At 42.5% G+C, this 17,801-nt stretch overlaps 1 protein-coding gene and 2 non-coding genes across 3 annotated transcripts; 1 reads left to right on the top strand and 2 right to left on the bottom strand.

Annotated features, from left to right (window-relative positions):
• The first annotated feature begins 848 nt into the window (after window positions 1-848).
• On the top strand, window positions 849-15,171 carry LOC121531484 (two pore calcium channel protein 2-like). The gene is made up of 25 exons (XM_041836722.1): window positions 849-948; window positions 1,177-1,229; window positions 1,340-1,416; window positions 1,717-1,894; window positions 2,946-3,062; window positions 3,235-3,341; window positions 3,437-3,509; window positions 3,881-3,980; window positions 4,100-4,165; window positions 4,306-4,370; window positions 4,492-4,598; window positions 4,704-4,785; window positions 4,939-5,025; window positions 5,232-5,351; window positions 6,349-6,408; window positions 6,754-6,882; window positions 7,068-7,117; window positions 11,589-11,688; window positions 11,835-11,906; window positions 12,020-12,096; window positions 12,210-12,315; window positions 13,715-13,797; window positions 13,932-14,013; window positions 14,177-14,268; window positions 14,751-15,171. The coding sequence occupies exons 1-25, from the start codon at window positions 849-851 to the stop codon at window positions 14,851-14,853; spliced, it is 2,286 nt and encodes a 761-aa protein (XP_041692656.1). The 3' UTR covers window positions 14,854-15,171.
• Window positions 5,635-5,706, bottom strand: trnap-agg. The gene has a single exon. It is a non-coding gene; the product is annotated as a tRNA-Pro (tRNA).
• trnap-ugg lies at window positions 11,070-11,141 on the bottom strand. Its single transcript has one exon. It is a non-coding gene; the product is annotated as a tRNA-Pro (tRNA).
• Window positions 15,172-17,801: the final 2,630 nt, after the last annotated feature.

The raw sequence follows: 17,801 nt of genomic DNA on the forward strand, positions 1-17,801 counted from the left end.
CAGAAATATGTATTTACAGCCAAACAGCGGACCAACACACCAGGCCAGGCAGGAATAGTTCGAATTATTTATTAAATAATCAATAATGCTTTCTTGCTGTGGATTATTGTATTTCAGGTAGAACCTTTGAGTTATCAAATCATCACTTGCAATTTATAGCAGGCCATTGTCCCTTTTCCCATGAGGCAGAGGCTGGAGCATTAGGACTGAAGTCTGTGAGCCACAGAGAAAACCACAGCACGTCAAACACTATGTGGTAGACCTAAATCCAGCATTAGGACTATGGAACAGTGTTAGGCTAATGCAAACTGATGGTCAGCACAACAGCAAGCAGCAAGGAGGACATGGCCCTTCGCAACTCTCAATTTTGAGCTGGAGGTGTGAAATGCTTGCATTAATTGCACTTCGAGAGAGTTTCACTGGTTCGTCACTGGGCAATGTACTGTTCATGTCGAAAGAAGTGTGTCCCACTGTCGGTAGTTTATTTCCCAACAGAAAAACCAATGGATATATTTCGATCGAAAACTGGCCAGATGAACCAACTCTGAGGTAGGCGCTTGCTACAGTTTCTCGTGTCCCGACCATTTTATCTGCTGCTTATTGTAGACTTCAGCGAATGATGAACAAATAATTGTACTAATTTGTTTGGACGTATAGAACTATCAGAACAACAAAAGGCCTAGTAAGCCTACATTTAAGTGAGAGAGCGTCTGCTAAATGACTAAAATGTAAATGTAAATGTGTGTATTAATGAAGATGAAGTTTATAACAGGTAAAAATAAAGGAAAGGAACACTTACATTTTGCTCCATCCTTAAACCTTCATAGCAGGTACATTTTGATATGATGATGGAGAGTTTCCCCCTGCTACCTGGGGGTGTACATTCTGGATCAGACAATTACAGGGCTCCAAAAGAAACGCCTTTCTATTGGGGGACACAGGGACATGGTAAATTCTTCAAAATCTCTCTCTCTCTCTCTCTCTCTCTCTCTCTCTCTCTCTCTCTCTCTCTCTCTCTCTCTCTCTCTCTCTCTCTCTCTCTCTCTCTCTCTCTCTCTCTCTCTCTCTCTCTCTCTCTCTCTCTCTCTCTCTCTCTCTCTCTCTCTCTCACCCACATGCACAGAGTAAGATCATTCAATTGAACCCATGTTCTCTACATGCTTCCCTTTCATACAGATGATGAGCTGTACATTCAACAGGCTGTGGTCCTCATCGAAGATGCTGTACATGTAGGAGTAACTTGTTATTTTCCACCATCAACTGCATTTAAAATACAGTTTATGTGCATTACTTTGTTTATCAACACTTTTATAGTACATTTGTTTACATTCCTTTGTAGTATCGATCTATCAACCACCGCATGGACCCAAGATCAATACAACTTTACAGATGGTACTACTCCAGGCTCTGTCAATGGTAAAGGAGTTTTTTGTCATGCATAGTAGCTCTGTTTCTCTCTTGATTACTGCTCCTACCATACCTACTTTACTTTTTATCTATTGACAGTAAAAATAGTTAATGCTTTCTTTAGTAAGTAAGTAAGTCATTATGAAATGGATAGATCCGGACACGCAATCTGCTTGGTGAAAAGTGTGTTCCAGCCATGTTACTTTCTACTGTAGGCTATCTACAGCCCTACAGGACAGTACAAGACTTGTCTACTAGTCTACCTTCATATTAGTTATGACCCATAACTGTTTTCTTCTGTGTCCTCAGGGGCCTGAATGTGGTGATATTTGTCATCCTGGTCCTGGCCTTCATTGAGAGGCCCTCCTCCCTGTCTGTGACCTCTGACCTGCGTTCTAAACACACCCTCTGGGAACCCCCATGTGGCCTCACCGAGGGCATCGAGATCATCTGCCTACTCATATTCACGTTCGACCTCATCGTTAAGGTAATATACACTCAAAATCTACTTCTGATGTAGTGAACCACCAAATAAAACTATAACTATACTCTATAATACTACTAAACTAATACTATTAATATAGCATATTATTTCGATGTAAATATCATCAGATAGCTATTGATCATGTGTAATATCATGGTCATGCAGCTTTTAAGTACATCTCTCAATCAATTTCATACACTCTTAGAAAAAAAACTAAAAGGGTTCTTCGTCTGTCCCCATAGGAGAACCCTCTGAAGAACCCTTTTTGGTTCCAGGAAGAACCATTTTTGTTCCAGGTAGAACTTTTTAGATTCCATGTAGAACCCTTTCCACAGAGGGTTCTAAATGAAATCCAAAATGGTTCTACATGGAACCAAAAAGGGTTCTACCTGGAACCAAAAAGGGTTCTGCTGTAGGACAGCCTAAAATCCCTGTTGGAACCCTTTTTTTCTAAGAGTGTAGATAACGTTTTAGTCATTTAGCAGACGCTCTTATCCAGAGCGACTTACAGTTTTAGTGAGTGCATACATTTTTCATACAGGCCCCCCGTTGGAATCAAATCCACAACCCTGGCGTTGCAAGTGCCATGCTCTACCAACGGAGCTACAGGAGGCTACTAGGCACATCATAGGCTACATGACATTTTCATATACTGCTGTGAGGATTAGAAGCCAATATATATTTTTTTTGGGGGGGGTAGATCAGCTTAATATTGCAGATAGATTGTAACTTCCATCAATGTAATTGTCTGCATCACTTCCAATCACTTCCATATATAAACACATACATACATATATATATATATATATATATATATATATATATATATATATATATATACACACATACACACACACATACACACCCACATACATACATACATACATACATACATACATACATACATACATACATACATACATACATACATACATACATACATACATACATACATACATACATAAACATACATATCCTTTAAAAAAATATATATATATATTCCCCTTTGTTACCTATTTTTTGGAAGTGATTCCTCCTTACTCTTTTTTTGCAGAGTTACCTGATAGGTCATGAGGAGTTTTTGAAGTGTAAATGGCTGGTGGCCTACATGGTGGTCATCTCAGTGTCTGTCATTGACTGGACCTTATCCTTGAGCATGGCTTGTGATGACGTAAGCAAAGGCAGATGTATACCCCTTTTTAATCTTTCCTCTGGAACCTTGAAATGCTTGATCATGTAATCATATTATATTCTATTCTACAGTATATCGAGTGTATATCTAGTAAGCTTGTTTCATGAAGTAGAAATGTCATCTGATATGTTTTGCATCATTTGTATCGTAGACTATGAGAATCAGAAAACTTATTCGGCCGTTCTACCTCCTTCAAAACTCGTCATTGATGAAGAAGACGTTGAAATGCATCAAAAGAACAATACCAGAAATAACAAGGTAATGGTATTGAATTGAGTAAAATGATTAGTGAGTACAGAAATGCATAAGGTCCTTCATTTCAGCTGAATATAGGGATTTCTTCTTCTCTCCAGTGTGATCTTACTAGTGGTTCTCCACCTGTGTGTCTTCACCATGTTTGGAATGCTGCTGTTTGAAAGGGGAGAGGTACAGTAACATCCCCGGTATCTGTTTATTGATTGGATAGTGTGAACACTGCCATAATGGTTGTGTTTTTTTTTTAAGCGTGTAGGCCCTTGGGCCTTTTTTGTAATTATCTGCTAATTTTAGTTGAAGGCCTGTGACCTTCAGAGGATTTTCAGAAGATTTATTTGATGAGAATATTTATTTTAATTTTATTTCATCTTTATTTAACCAGAAGGTGCTGTTGAGGTCAGAAGACCTCTTTCTCAAGGGAGACCTTGCCAAGAAGGGCAGATCAGTGAAAACACATAGAACGTTCTAAACATTGTGCATAGGCTACATAGCAAGTAGTGATTGTTCTAATGGGATACCTGCTCTGATTTGTCTTGTTCTAGAACCCAGAGAAGAACATGGAATGGGAGTTTTATTTCAAAAACTTTTCTCAGTCTCTTACATCTCTTTTGGTTCTTCTCACAACCGCTAACAACCCTGACGGTAGGCTTATTCAATACGAGTTCTTCATATGTTAGTGTACATTTTCAATGATCACTGCTGTAAGTCAAAGTCGATGAGCTTTTTCATTTTTAAAAGTAGCATTTGTTTCTGCTCTAAAGTGATGACGCCAGCTTACACTTTAAACAGAGGTTTCTCCGTCTTCTTCATCCTCTTCAGTGGATTTGGTGAGAGTTTGTTTGACGTGTTTCTTTACATTTGCGTTGATTACAATATAATTTAGATATCATATTTCATAAACTGTATGAATTGATTCAATCTGTATGTTCAATAAAAGCTTACTTTACATGTCATCACTCTAATGTAGGAACGTACTTCCTGATGAACCTGCTGACTGCCATCATCTACAACCAGTTTAGAGGATACTTAGTGGTGAGTAACTGGCTTGTTGTCGATGGTACTTAACAAAGTTCAAAAATATTTAGGTAAGTGGGTAGTCCATTTCCCACAGGTATGTGAGTAGTGTTGATTATGATAACCCTTTATTGTGCAGATGTCAATCCAGACATCCATCCTGAGGAGGCATTTGGGCATCAGGGCAGCTTTTGAGCTGTTACACTGTCAAAGCCAGGAACCTACCTTTTCTGAGGATGAGACCGTGTAAGAAAGGACCCCTTTGCGGTGTTTATTGTATTAATATATAGTACAACAGCAAAATGGTATAGCACTTATTGTATGTATAAAATCATATCTACTGTGTTCCAGTGAGTGTGTTATGGTCCAGACAGTCCTGAAGGTGATGAGGAGAGTTCAGATGAAAGGTTATTACAGAGATGCCATCATGAAGGTGAGATTGTTCCCGCCTTACCTGAAACGACATACTGTAACACATAGCGTTAAAAACGTCATGTTTCATGAAGTTATATATGTAGATGGCCACACCACTGAATTGTGAACACTTTGGGTATGTCAAAATATTCTAAAAGTGTAATTTCCTCAGAAAGCGTCTCAGTCATCCAGTGGATACATCCCCAGGGAGGCCTTCCAGAGACTTTTTGATGAGCTGGACAAGGACAGGATGAAATACGTATTTATATTTTATCTCTACGACAATGCTAATTTCTTCAAAACGATGCAGTTAGCAGACTGTCAGTCGAATGCCAAGCAGACTTTCATCATTTGCCTTTGTGCTTGCATTTGCAACGGAAGCAAAAATCCGGACAGAAGCAAACTTGAAAAGTTATTGTTAAAGGAGATTGAACAGCAAATTAAAGTCATTGTTTTCCTCTGTAGCATCCTCCATTGCCTGAGTACTCGTCTAAGTTCCTGCGGAAGGTTCAGTTTGTCTTCAGTCAGCATTATGTCACTGTGGTGGGGAATGCTGTGGCCCTGGCCAATGTTGTCTGCATATGTGTGAGTTCACTATGTCACAAGTTCACAATGTCCCAATATTTTATTAATTCACTTATTTGTTTGTGTTTCTGCTTGATCCTAACAGCTCTTAGTTACAACACTAGCCTGGAATCCTAACTGACATGCTTTGTTTCACCATAACAATATTGAAACAGAACTTATCAGTTAAGATTCCAGGCTACTTATTCACAGTAACGTTGTTGGTAGAGATACTTTAGTGAATGTACTCTACTATGCTTCGTACACCATTTCACACTGTAAGTCATTTTACTTCTTAAAAGGAGGGCTCGTCCGGGATTTGAACCCGGGACCTCTCGCACCCTAAGCGAGAATCATACCCCTAGACCAACGAGCCTGTCAAAGGGACAACAACCAAGAGTTTAAATTCCACTGCATGCCACGTGTATGAGGAATTCCTCGCAGTTAATGCTGTTGCGTGCTCAGTAAAACTGCTCAGAGACTGCCACCTAGTGGCTGTTCTAGACACTGCACAAACACAGACACGTTTATCACATGGAGATAGATGGAGGACTCATCATGGATATAACTAATTTTAGAATGGACATTACAATTGAGGGCTTCCACTATTTAAAAGTAGTCAACTGGGTGGGGATTCCTATGAGTTAGGAGCAATCAGCCAATGAAGAAGAAGACAATTGACTACTTTAAAATGGAGATAGCTTCAATGGCGCTGCCCATGCTGTCACAGACGCTATAATGGCACAGATACAATGATAAATCCTCTATCAATCACTATTGTTGATCATCATTAGAGTAGATTGAAAAGGCAGTAGACATAGGCCCTGATCCATTTTTTGCACCTTCTCTGCATTTGATGTCTCTGGTCTACAAATGAGTGTTTCTTCAGAATTTACATGGGGGGGGCATTGTATCCCATTTTATTTTTAGAAAATGTGTAAGGTCAAAGGTCATGCACTGTATATGCATGTATTAAGTCTACTGTATATGCATCTAATTGTCATCAATGTTCCTCCAGATGATCCTGGTGATTGACTGTGAGAAGACTCTCTCTGAACGAGACAACTACTATTTAGAGGTAATTGCTCAACATTTAAGGCCATAGTAGTTACAAGTAGACATTAGTTACTGCACCTGCAGTGCACTGCCAACATGACTGACTCATGTATAGCAGGTAAGGGTCCTGCACAGTTTATGTCAATAGCTCCATGCAATTGACAGACTTTATATGTATCTCTGTCACAGGAGGTTGGTGGCACCTTAATTGGGGAGGACGGGCTCGTGGTAATGGCTGGAACGGAATCAGTGGAATGGTATCAAGTACATCAAACAAATGGTTTGATGCCATTCCATTTGCTCCGTTCCAGCCATTATTATGAGCCGTTCTCCCCTCAGCAGCCTCCACTAATCTCTGTTTTTTCAGACTATCAACTGTTTCTTCATCCTTTACTACCTGCTGGAGATGGTGCTGAAGATGGTTGCATTTGGCTGGACAGGATATGTGTCCTATGGGAGTAACATCTTTGATGGATCTCTCACAGCTCTTTTACTGGTAGGTGCAGTTCAGTACGATATACTATATGTAAGGAGAATGCAGGCTCCATTTTGAAGCATTCTAGTTGATGTATGTATATTGGCGTCTGTCACACAATTCAAAGTCACTTGTTGACATTACGACACCATACATTATATTCCATACTTACTGGATATTGTTTTTATATCTCTGTTTTACCAAAGGGCCTACAGATATCCATATTTGCTACTTACAGTCTACCATTTTCCTATTGGTAAGATTTTTCTCCCCACTTTGTTTGTGATTTTTCAATATACTAACTCACTTAGGACAACCCTAACCCTAAATATAGGCAACTTATTTTCTCAAAAGGAGGGCTCATCTGGAATTTGAACCCAGGACCTCTAGCATCCTTTGCAAGAATTATACCCCTGGACCAACAAGCCTGCCTGGGGAAACCCTCCTCATAGTTCAAGTTTCCTTCTCTTCCACATGCTTTAGGCAAAATAATTTACCCTCTAAATACACCTCCGCTGTCGTCAACCAGGATCTCAGCGATCACTGCCTCATTGCCTGCGTCCGTAATGGGTCCGCGGTCAAACGTCCACCCCTCATCACTGTCAAACGCTCCCTAAAACACTTCAGCGAGCAGGCCTTTCTAATTGACCTGGCCCGGGTATCCTGGATGGATATTGACCTCATTCCGTCAGTAGAGGATGCCTGGATGTTCTTCAAAAGTGCTTTCCTCTCCATCTTAAATAAGCATGCCCCATTCAAAAAAATTCAGAACTAAGAACAGATATAGCCCCTGGTTCACCCCAGACTTGACTGCCCTTGACCAGCACAAAAACATCCTGTGGCGTACTGCATTAGCATCAAACAGCCCCCGCGATATGCAACTTTTCAGGGAAGTCAGGAACCAATATACACAATCAGTTAGGAAAGCAAAGGCTAGCTTTTTCAAACAGAAATGTGCATCCTGTAGCACTAACTCCAAAAAGTTTTGGGACACTGTAAAGTCCATGGAGAATAAGAGCACCTCCTCCCAGCTACCCACTGTCACCACCGATAAATCTACAATAATCGAGAATTTCAATAAGCATTTGGTAGAGCATGGCGCTTGTAATGCCAGGGTAGTGGGTTCGATCCCTGGGACCACCCATACGTAAAAATGTATGCACATATGACTGTAAGTCGCTTTGGATAAAAGCATCTGCTAAATGGCAAATTATTATTATGGCTGGCCATGCTTTCCACCTGGCTACCCCTACATTTTAGTCATTTAGCAGACACTCTTATCCAGAGCAACTTACAGTTAGTGAGTGCATACATCATTTTTTATACTGGCCCCCCGTGGGAAACAAACCCACAACCCTGGCGTTGCAAACGCCATGCTCTACCAACTGAGCTACATCCCTGCCGGCCATTCCCTCTCCTACCCTGGGCCAATTGTGCGCCACCCCATGGGTCTCCTGGTCGTGGCCAGCTACGACAGAGCCTGGATTCGAACCAGGATCTCTAGTGGCACAGCTAGCACTGCGATGCAGTGCCTTAGACCACTGTGCCACTCACCTACCCCTGCCACCAGCTCTGCACCCTCCGCTGCAACCTGCCCATGCCCCACCAACTACTTCTCAGATAGAGTTCAATGTGTCAAATTGGAGGGCCTGTTGTCTGGACCTCTGGCAGTCTCTATGGGGGTGCCACAGGGTTCAATTCTTGGGCCGACTCTATTCTCTGTGTATATCAATGATGTCGCTCTTGCTGCTGGTGACTCTCAGATCCACCTCTATGCAGACGACACCATTTTGTATACATCTGGCCCTTCATTGGACACTGTGTTAACAAACCTCCAAACGAGCTTCAATGCCATACAACACTCCTTCCGTGGCCTCCAACTGCTCTTAAACGCTAGTAAAACTAAATGCATGCTCTTCAATCGAACGCTGCTTGCACCCACCCGCCCGCCCGACTAGAATCACTATTCTCGACGGTTCTGACAACTACAAATACCTAGGTGTCTGGTTAGACCGTAAACTCTCCTTCCAGACTCACACTAAGCATCTCCAATCCAAAGTTAAATCTAGAATCGGCTTCCTATTTCGCAACAAAGCCTCCTTCACTCATGCTGCTAAACATGCCCTCGTAAAACTGACTATCCTACCGATCCTTGACTTCAGTGATGTCATTTACAAAATAGCTTCCAACACTCTACTCAGCAAATTGGATGTAGTCTATCACAGTGCCATCCGTTTTGTCACCAAAGCCCCATATACTACCCACCATTGTGACCTGTACGCTCTTGTTGGCTGGCCCTCACTACATATTCATCGCCAAACCCACTTGCTCCAGGTCATCTATAAATCACTTTTAGGCAAATCCCCGCCTTATCTTAGATCATTGGTCACCATAGCAACACCCACCCGTAGTATGCGTTCCAGCAGGTATATCTCACTGGTCATCCCCAAAGCCAACACCTCCTTTGGCCGCCATTCCTTCCAGTTTTCTGCTGCAAATGACTGGAACGAACTGCAAAAATCTCTGAAGCTGGAGACTCTTATCTCCCTCACTAAATTTAAGCATCAGTTGTCAGAGCAGCTTACCGATCACTGCACCTGTACACAGCCCATCTGTAATTAGCCCACCCAACTACCTCATCCCCATATTGTTATTTACATTGTTATTTATTTTGCTCATTTGCACCCCAGTATCTCTATTTGCACGTCATCTTCTGCACATCTATCACTCCAATGTTAATACTAAATTGTAATTATTTTGCACTATGGCCTATTTATTGCCTTACCTCCATAACTTACTACATTTGCACACACTGTATATAGATTTTCTATTGTGTTATTGACTGTACATTTTGTTTTTGTTTATTCCATATGTAACTCTGTGTTGTTGTTGTTTTTTAATCGCACTGCTTTGCTTTATCTTGGCCAGGTCGCAGTTGTAAATGAGAACTTGTTCTCAACTGGCTTACCTGGTTAAATAAAGGTGAAATAAAATAAAAATAACTCTGTCACATATTTTCTAAAAAGGAAGGCTCATCTGGGATTTGAACCCAGGACCACTCACACCCTAAGCAAGAAGCATACCCCTAGACCAACAAGCCTGCTTAGGGAAGACCACCCTATAGTTACAATTTTCTCCTCTCCTTCACCTCATAACCCTGTGCGTTAACTTCCAGAATCTGTGATGTGGCAGGTTTTTGCTGAGCAAAATCTTGCTATTAGACTGCCCTCTAGTGGTAACTAACATTTGTTTGGAAGTTTTACATACACTGAGTGTTTTAACATTAGGAACACCTGCTCTTTCCATGACATAGACTGACCAGGTGAATCCAGCTGAAATATATCATCCCATATTGATGTAACTTGTTAAATCCACTTCAATCAGTGTAGATGAAGGGAAGGAGACAGGTTAAATAATTATTTGTAAGCCTTGAGACAATTGAGACATGGATTGTGTATGTGTACCATTCAATGGGTGAATGGGCAAGACAAGATATTTAAGTGCCTTTGAACGGGATATGGTAGTAGGTGCCAGGCGCACCAGTTTGAGTGTGTCAAGAACTGCAACGCTGCTGTTTGTTTCACGCTCAACAGTTTCCCTTCTGTATCAAGAATGGTCCACCACCCAAAGGACATCCAACCAACTTGACACAACTGTGGGAGGCATTGGAGTCAACATGGGCCAGCATCCTTGTGGAACGCTTTCGGCACCCTGTAGAGACCATGCCCCGATGAGTTGAGGCTGTTCTGAGGGCAAAAGGGGGTGCAACTCAATATTAGGAAGGTGTTCCTAATGTTTTGTACACTCAGTGTACATTGTCAGATTTGCAAATAAAACCATTGTCTGTGGTTGAGGTCTTTCTTAAGTGCTGTAGGTTATCGTTTGTATTATGACTGAGAACTACTATCCAGGACTATAGTGTTACAGCTGCAAATAAAACCATATGGAAGTTTCTCAGTGGCTGACAGATAAGAGTATTTATGAATTAGGCTTGCCAGTTATATGACTCGTGGTTCGGCTAGTCCTCATAATACAAAAATAGCCTACATTGGTAGCCTGTGAGCCTGCTCTTTGTTATAGAAACCTATACATGACAGATTGTTACTGTTTCTGCTGAACATGCACAGTCAACTCCGCTTACCCAAGTATCGCAAGTAGACTATCATTATCTTTAACAGTACAATTAACCTACAGTGATCAGAAAAGAAGGGCTCGTCCGGGATTTGAACCCGGGACCTCTCGCACCCAAAGCGAGAATCATACCCCTAGACCAACGAGCCCTATTGAGGAGTAGGTAAACACAAGACTTCAAGTTCTGCTCCCTTTCTGCCCTGTCACTGATGTCAAGCATTTGTGAAATCTGAGGCGTGTCCTTTGTGAAACTGTTACTTTACTGACCTCTAGTGGTGATGATGTATACTGCAACATCAATACTGTAAAGTTCTGACCGGAAGGGAACACTACATTTGTCAGATATACGAGGCCATATATCATATCATATTTCGTATATATTGCTCTGATGTATAGCCCAATGATATATTGTCCAAGGCATATTCAACACATATTAGCTGAAATATACAGTAGACCTATAACCATAGCACAGCATATTCCGTAAACACTTTACTTGACCCCTTTGTCATAAGTCATAAGGGCTACACTACATAACACTGTAATAACCAGAACATAACAGTCATACCACAGCTCTCTTTGACTGAACTGTATCACAGGAACCCAGCCCATGGAGGTCTGACGTCACTCTGGGAGATGGTCCGTCTGGTCAACATGCTGAGTATATTCCGCTTCCTCAGGATCATCCCCAACATCAAGGTAACGTCTCTGAAAAATGACTCAGTCTTTGGAGTCCAGCCCTGGCACTTTGTAACAACTGCTGATTTCTGTCAAAAGAGCTATATTAATACATTTGATTGATTGATTTCATCAGTTCCCACTAATTATTTTGTCATATTCTAAAGCTCATGGCTCTGGTTGCCAGCACCATGGTTGACCTCGTGAAAAACCTCAGAGCCTTTGCCGGTATATTAGTGGTGAGAAACTCAAGTGGCTGTTGTTTTGTTTGGGTCGTTTTTTTGTGTGTAGTAGAGACAGGGCTGTTAAACTGGTACGATTGTAAAGAAGTGTCGTCTTCCTCTGTTTGCAGGTGGTTTATTATGTATTTGCTGTGCTTGGGGTCTGGTTGTTCAGAGGCGCTATCATAGCACCTGCAACTAACCTGAGGTATGAAGAAAATATGATATCTCAGAAATCACAGCTTTGAATCGAGACAATAAACTACCTATTTCCTATAAACTACCTATTTCCTACCTACATGTATTATCTATTTCTTACAGCACTACCGTCGACCCCAGAATCATGAAAATGACTGTAAACAAAACTCTACAATGTGGTTCTTATGAACAGCTTGGCTACTGGTCAAACAACTTTGACGACTTTGCAGTGAGTATCACCTAAACTAAGTTACATTTACATTTACGTCATTTAGCAGATGCTCTTATCCAGAGCGACTTACAAATTGGTGCATTCACCTTATGATAGCCAGTGGGACAGCCACTTAACATTTTTTTATTTTTTATTTATTTTACAAATTTGTTAATTCTTAATTTTTAGAGTATATTTATACTTTTCATTTGTGTTATATATATATAAGTTCTGTATTTTTGTAATTATTTTTCATTACATTTGTATTACTTTTTCCCTTTTTATATTGTATATATATATTTTTTTCTCATCTAAATGAACAAACATATGGTGTACAAAACATTAGGAACACCTTCCTAATATTGAGTTGCACCCCCCTTTCCCCTCAGAACAACCTCAGTTTGTCGGGTGCCGAAAGCGTTCCACACAGATGCTGGCCCATGTTGACTCCAATGCGTCCCACAGTTGTGTCAAATCAAATTAAATCAAATGTATTTATAAAGTCATTTACATCAGCAGATGTCACATAGTGCTTACACAGAAACCCAGCCTAAAACCCCAGATAGCAAACAATGCAGTTGTAGAAGCACGGTGGCCAGGAAAAACTCCCTAGAAAGGCAGGAACCTAGGGAGAAACCTAGAGAGGAACCAGGCTCTGAGGGGAGGCCAGTCCTCTTCTGGCTGTGCCGGGTGGAGATTATAAGAGTACATGGCCATTAAGGCCAGATCGTTCTTCAAGATGTTCAAACGTTCATAGATGACCAGCAGGGTCAAATAATAATCACAGTGGTTGTAGAGGGTGCAACAGGTCAGCACCTCCGGAGTAAATGTCAGTTGGCTTTTCATAGCCGAGCATTCAGAGGTCGAGACAGCAGGTGCTGTAGAGCGAGAGAGGGAGGAAGGGAGAGAGAGAGAGAGAGAGACTGAGGGTTGAAAACAGCAGGTCTGGGACAAGGGAGCACGTCCGGTGAACAGGTCAGGGTTCCATAGCCGCAGGCAGAACAGTTGAAACTGGAGCAGCAGCACGACAAGGTAGCACGTCTGGTGAACAGGTCAGGGTTCCATAGCCACAGGAAGTTGTCTGGATGTCCTTTGGGTGGTGGACCATTCTTAATACACAAGGGAAACTGTTGAGCATAAAAAAAACTCAGCAGCGTTGCAGTTCTTGACACACTCAAACCGGTTCTCCTGGCACGTACTACCATACCCTGTTCAAAGGCACTTAAATATTTTGTCTTGCCCATTCACCCTCTGAATCCTAATGTTCCTAATGTTTTGTACACTCAGTCTATATGGTACTTTAGTACATTTTGTCAACCTTTTGTCAATGCAAGGTTGTCAAATTGGTCAAGTTTGCTTTACTGGTATTCAGGGAATTTATAGTGTCTTTCTGCTTTCATGTGTCCTATATTTTCAGTCTGCTCTGGTTCTCCTATACAACATCATGATGATGAACAACTGGAATGTCTTTCTGGATGCATACGCCAGATACACCACTGAGCAAGTCAATTTGCTATAACAATTACTTTGCTTATTCTATTGTATTCTATTCTATTATATCACGTGAGCATTTGAAGAAAGGGATGACTGACTGAGAGGTGATGATTGTATTTGGTTTTTATTCCGCAATCCAGGTGGTCCAAGCTCTACTTCATAGCCTGGTGGTTGACCTCCTCTGTCATGTGGGTCAACCTGTTTATAGCTCTGATCCTGGAGGTAGGGTCAGTATAATGTTTGTTTATGTGATTAGTTTACAATGTGAGAACACCTGCTTTTTTATTTAGAAGTCTTGATATTGCCATATAGATTTTTTGCTCTTGATTTTGTTGTTGTTGATGTTTTCAATCAAACTTTCACATTTCCTATCATCCCAATCCAGAACTTCATCTACAAGTGGGACAGAAACCATGGATGCTCAAACCGTGATATGGAGAGGACAGACTTGGAGACTACCATCCAGCTGATGTTCAGGTAGGACCAGTAACACCAATGTTTTTAGAACAGGCTTTATCTTTAGCTTTACTTTTGGCTTGGCATTTTTGACGTTGTATGTGAGCTATGCTATTGGCTTTGCTCTGTATTTTGGTCCTGCCATTAGGGTTCATTAATTGAATTGATGATTGGCCGCAGCATGCGCTGGGCCTTTTGGCAGACCTGAGCTATCTCAGCAGCCACTGCACTTGATTAGATTATCTGTCAGCACACAGGAAGTGTGCTCTTGGCATTATGTAATATGGAACTCTCTGTTCTGTTGCCAAGTTTGTCATTTCAGATATGAAAGGCACGGACCAATTTTATACAGGTAATATATACTAGGCCGGGTTACTGTAAAGCACTTTGTGACAACTGCTGTCTGCTGATGTAAAAAGGGCTTTATAAATACATTTGATTGATTGATTCATATACCATACCCTATAAGGTTTGCCTTTGTGTTTTGACTCCTGGTTTTTCAGACAACAGATAGCAGAGCCTACTGAAGAGGAAGTTGTCACAAAACTGCATGCCCACCAACACCTCCAGCACCTAACTATGTCCATGTCACTGGATAAAATATAGATATTGTGTGTAATGGAAGCGGGGTTCCCAGTTATTGCTTTATTCGTGGTTCTATAAATGAACTTTTTCATTGTTTCCTGATGGGATCAAGAGACTGTTTTACAACTCGACTGCTTCTTTCACTGAGTCTGATAGACAATATTGTCCGATATAACGTCACCTGTTGAGGGCTTTAAGTTATACATTCTGCATAAAGGGTATATAATAAACTCCTAAGACAACGATTTTCTTTGTGCAGTTCGAGGAGTTCAAAGGACAAGACAGGTACCATCTGAATGTTTTTCACCTGACAAGACGGAAGATGAAAATAGCTGATGACAAAATGTGTGGGGGTGGTTAGGTTAGCTGCTGCCGGGGCTTTGGAAACAGGCTTTGGAAACTGTATGACTTTATCGCTCTACTCTACTCTCTCTGTGTACATACATACCGACTTGTGTCTCAACTTTCAATTGTTTTTGGCTAGGTCTACCTTTCCTTTGTGCAGCTCTTTGTCTAGAAATACAGTGAACCTACACAGGCACTAAAACAGCTTGTTTCTCCCACTTACTTGACATTGTAAAAAAAAAGAAAAGTAAGGAATTTGCTAATCAACCACAAAGACGTTCTAAAATATCGTCTCCCCCAGAATTCTTGCTGCCATACGGTACTGTACTGGGAAGGGCAGGTTCTCTTTCTGGTGAGGTAGGTTCACTTTCACTATGACTCTACTTACTTACTAATAATAATATGCCATTTGGCAGACGCTTTTATCCGAAGCGACTTACAGTCATGTGTGCATACACTTTTACATATGGGTGGTCCCGGGGATCGAACCCACTACCTTGGCGTTACAAGCGCCATGCTCTACCAATTGAGCTACAGAGGACCACTGTACTAGCTGGAGTGGAACTCTACACTTGTTCTCTGTTTTATGTATACAATGTATTCATACGTAGGTAGTTACAGTGTATTCGTTACTGGTAAGGTATGTTCAACCTCACTATCTTCTTGCTGTAGCAGGTGAGGAACTCTACACTCCCTGTTCCAATAATGTATTCACAGATAGAAATCTAGTCTCTCATGACAGACAGACTGTTACATGTAACGTCGGTTCGCAACAAGCTCCTGAGGTGAAGTTGGGCCCTTGTTCCCAAAACTAAATTGAGTAGTTGACCAGAGCACACACAGGATTTGGTTATTGGTGCTGATATTAGTAACAATCTGACACTGTGCTCCACCTCTCACAGATATGAGAGGTCTAACAGCGTATGACGCTGTCTGGTCTGAGTGACTCTGTGTTGAGTTGACCATTGAACTTGGGTAGAGAAGCCGTCACTATAGGCTACTGCCTCTCTGGCACTTAGATCAGTCAGATAAAGATCAGGCAGGTGGTATTTTACCTGGAGGTCCCCTCTCTAGCTGTCCTGCCCTGTAGCCCTTCTGATTGTCACCTGTCCTGCCCTGTAGCCCTGCTGAGTGTCACCTGTTCTGCACTGTACCCTTTCTGAGTGTCACCTGTCCTGCACTGTACCCTTTCTGAGTGTCACCTGTTCTGCCCTGTCTCTGACCCCAGTTCCAAAGCACCTGTCTGGAATCCCTCTGGCCTGGTCTGGCCTCTCCATACCTTTAGGTGCCCTCTCTACCTGTTCTACTCTCCACGCAGCCCTGCAGCCAGTCAGTCAGTCAGTTAGTCACCTGCCCTGACTCTGACCCCAGTTCCACAGGAGTTGTGTATAGTCCCCCTAGCCTGGCCTGGTCTGACCCTGTCCCTCACAGCACAGTCCTGCTAAGGCTTTTATACCTGTAGGTCCCCTGTCTACCTGTCCTGTCCTGCTCTGCCTCTACCCTGCCTCTGACCCCAGTTCCATACCTGTAGGTCCCCTGTCTACCTGTCCTGTCCTGCTCTGCCTCTGCCCTGCCTCTGACCCCAGTTCCATACCTGTAGGTCCCCTGTCTACCTGTCCTGTCCTGCTCTGCCTCTACCCTGCCTCTGACCCCAGTTCCATACCTGTAGGTCCCCTGTCTACCTGTCCTGTCCTGGTCTGCCTCTACCCTGCTCTGCCTCTGACCCCAGTTCCATACCTGTAGGTCCCCTGTCTACCTGTCCTGTCCTGCTCTGCCTCTACCCTGCCTCTGACCCCAGTTCCATACCTGTAGGTCCCCTGTCTACCTGTCCTGTCCTGCTCTGCCTCTACCCTGCCTCTGACCCCAGTTCCATACCTGTAGGTCCCCTGTCTAACTGTCCTGTCCTGGTCTGCCTCTACCCTGCTCTGCCTCTGACCCCAGTTCCATACCTGTAGGTCCCCTGTCTAACTGTCCTGTCCTGGTCTGCCTCTACCCTGCTCTGCCTCTGACCCCAGTTCCATACCTGTAGGTCCCCTGTCTACCTGTCCTGTCCTGGTCTGCCTCTACCCTGCTCTGCCTCTGACCCCAGTTCCATACCTGTAGGTCCCCTGTCTACCTTTCCTGTCCTGGTCTGCCTCTACCCTGCTCTGCCTCTGACCCCAGTTCCATACCTGTAGGTCCCCTGTCTACCTGTCCTGTCCTGGTCTGCCTCTACCCTGCTCTGCCTCTGACCCCAGTTCCAGCTCCACAGCAGCTGCCTGGAGTGAGTCTCCCTAGCCATGGCCCAGCCTAGAACACACTACTCCCCCATAACACATCACCACACATCACCACACATCACATCACAACACATCACAACACATCACAATACATCGCCACACATCACAACACATCACATCACATTACATCACAACACAGCAGCACAGACAATGCCTCATCACTTCCTCCCTGATAGGAATACTATGTGTCCAGATCAGAGCATGTGAGCGGTTGGAAATCCACATAATTTCAAACCACTCTGCTAAAAACAGTTCTATGGCTCACAGGAAAAAAACTGCCACTCAGAATTCACTCAATTCATTAAAATCACAATTTAACCAACATCCATCTATTTTTGTGACTAC

Source organism: Coregonus clupeaformis, chromosome 19 (assembly GCF_020615455.1).
Source record: "Coregonus clupeaformis isolate EN_2021a chromosome 19, ASM2061545v1, whole genome shotgun sequence".
In the NCBI taxonomy this organism is placed as follows: domain Eukaryota; kingdom Metazoa; phylum Chordata; class Actinopteri; order Salmoniformes; family Salmonidae; genus Coregonus; species Coregonus clupeaformis.

What these genes read in the sequence shown, in the direction of transcription:
- LOC121531484 (XM_041836722.1), top strand. Translation starts at nt 849, where the DNA reads ATGGAGAGTTTCCCCCTGCTACCTGGGGGTGTACATTCTGGATCAGAC. An exon ending in TGCTGTTTGAAAGGGGAGAG is followed by an intron (nt 3,510 to 3,880) that starts GTACAGTAACAT and finishes GTCTTGTTCTAG; the next exon opens with AACCCAGAGAAGAACATGGA. An exon ending in ACAAGGACAGGATGAAATAC is followed by an intron (nt 5,026 to 5,231) that starts GTATTTATATTT and finishes TTTCCTCTGTAG; the next exon opens with CATCCTCCATTGCCTGAGTA.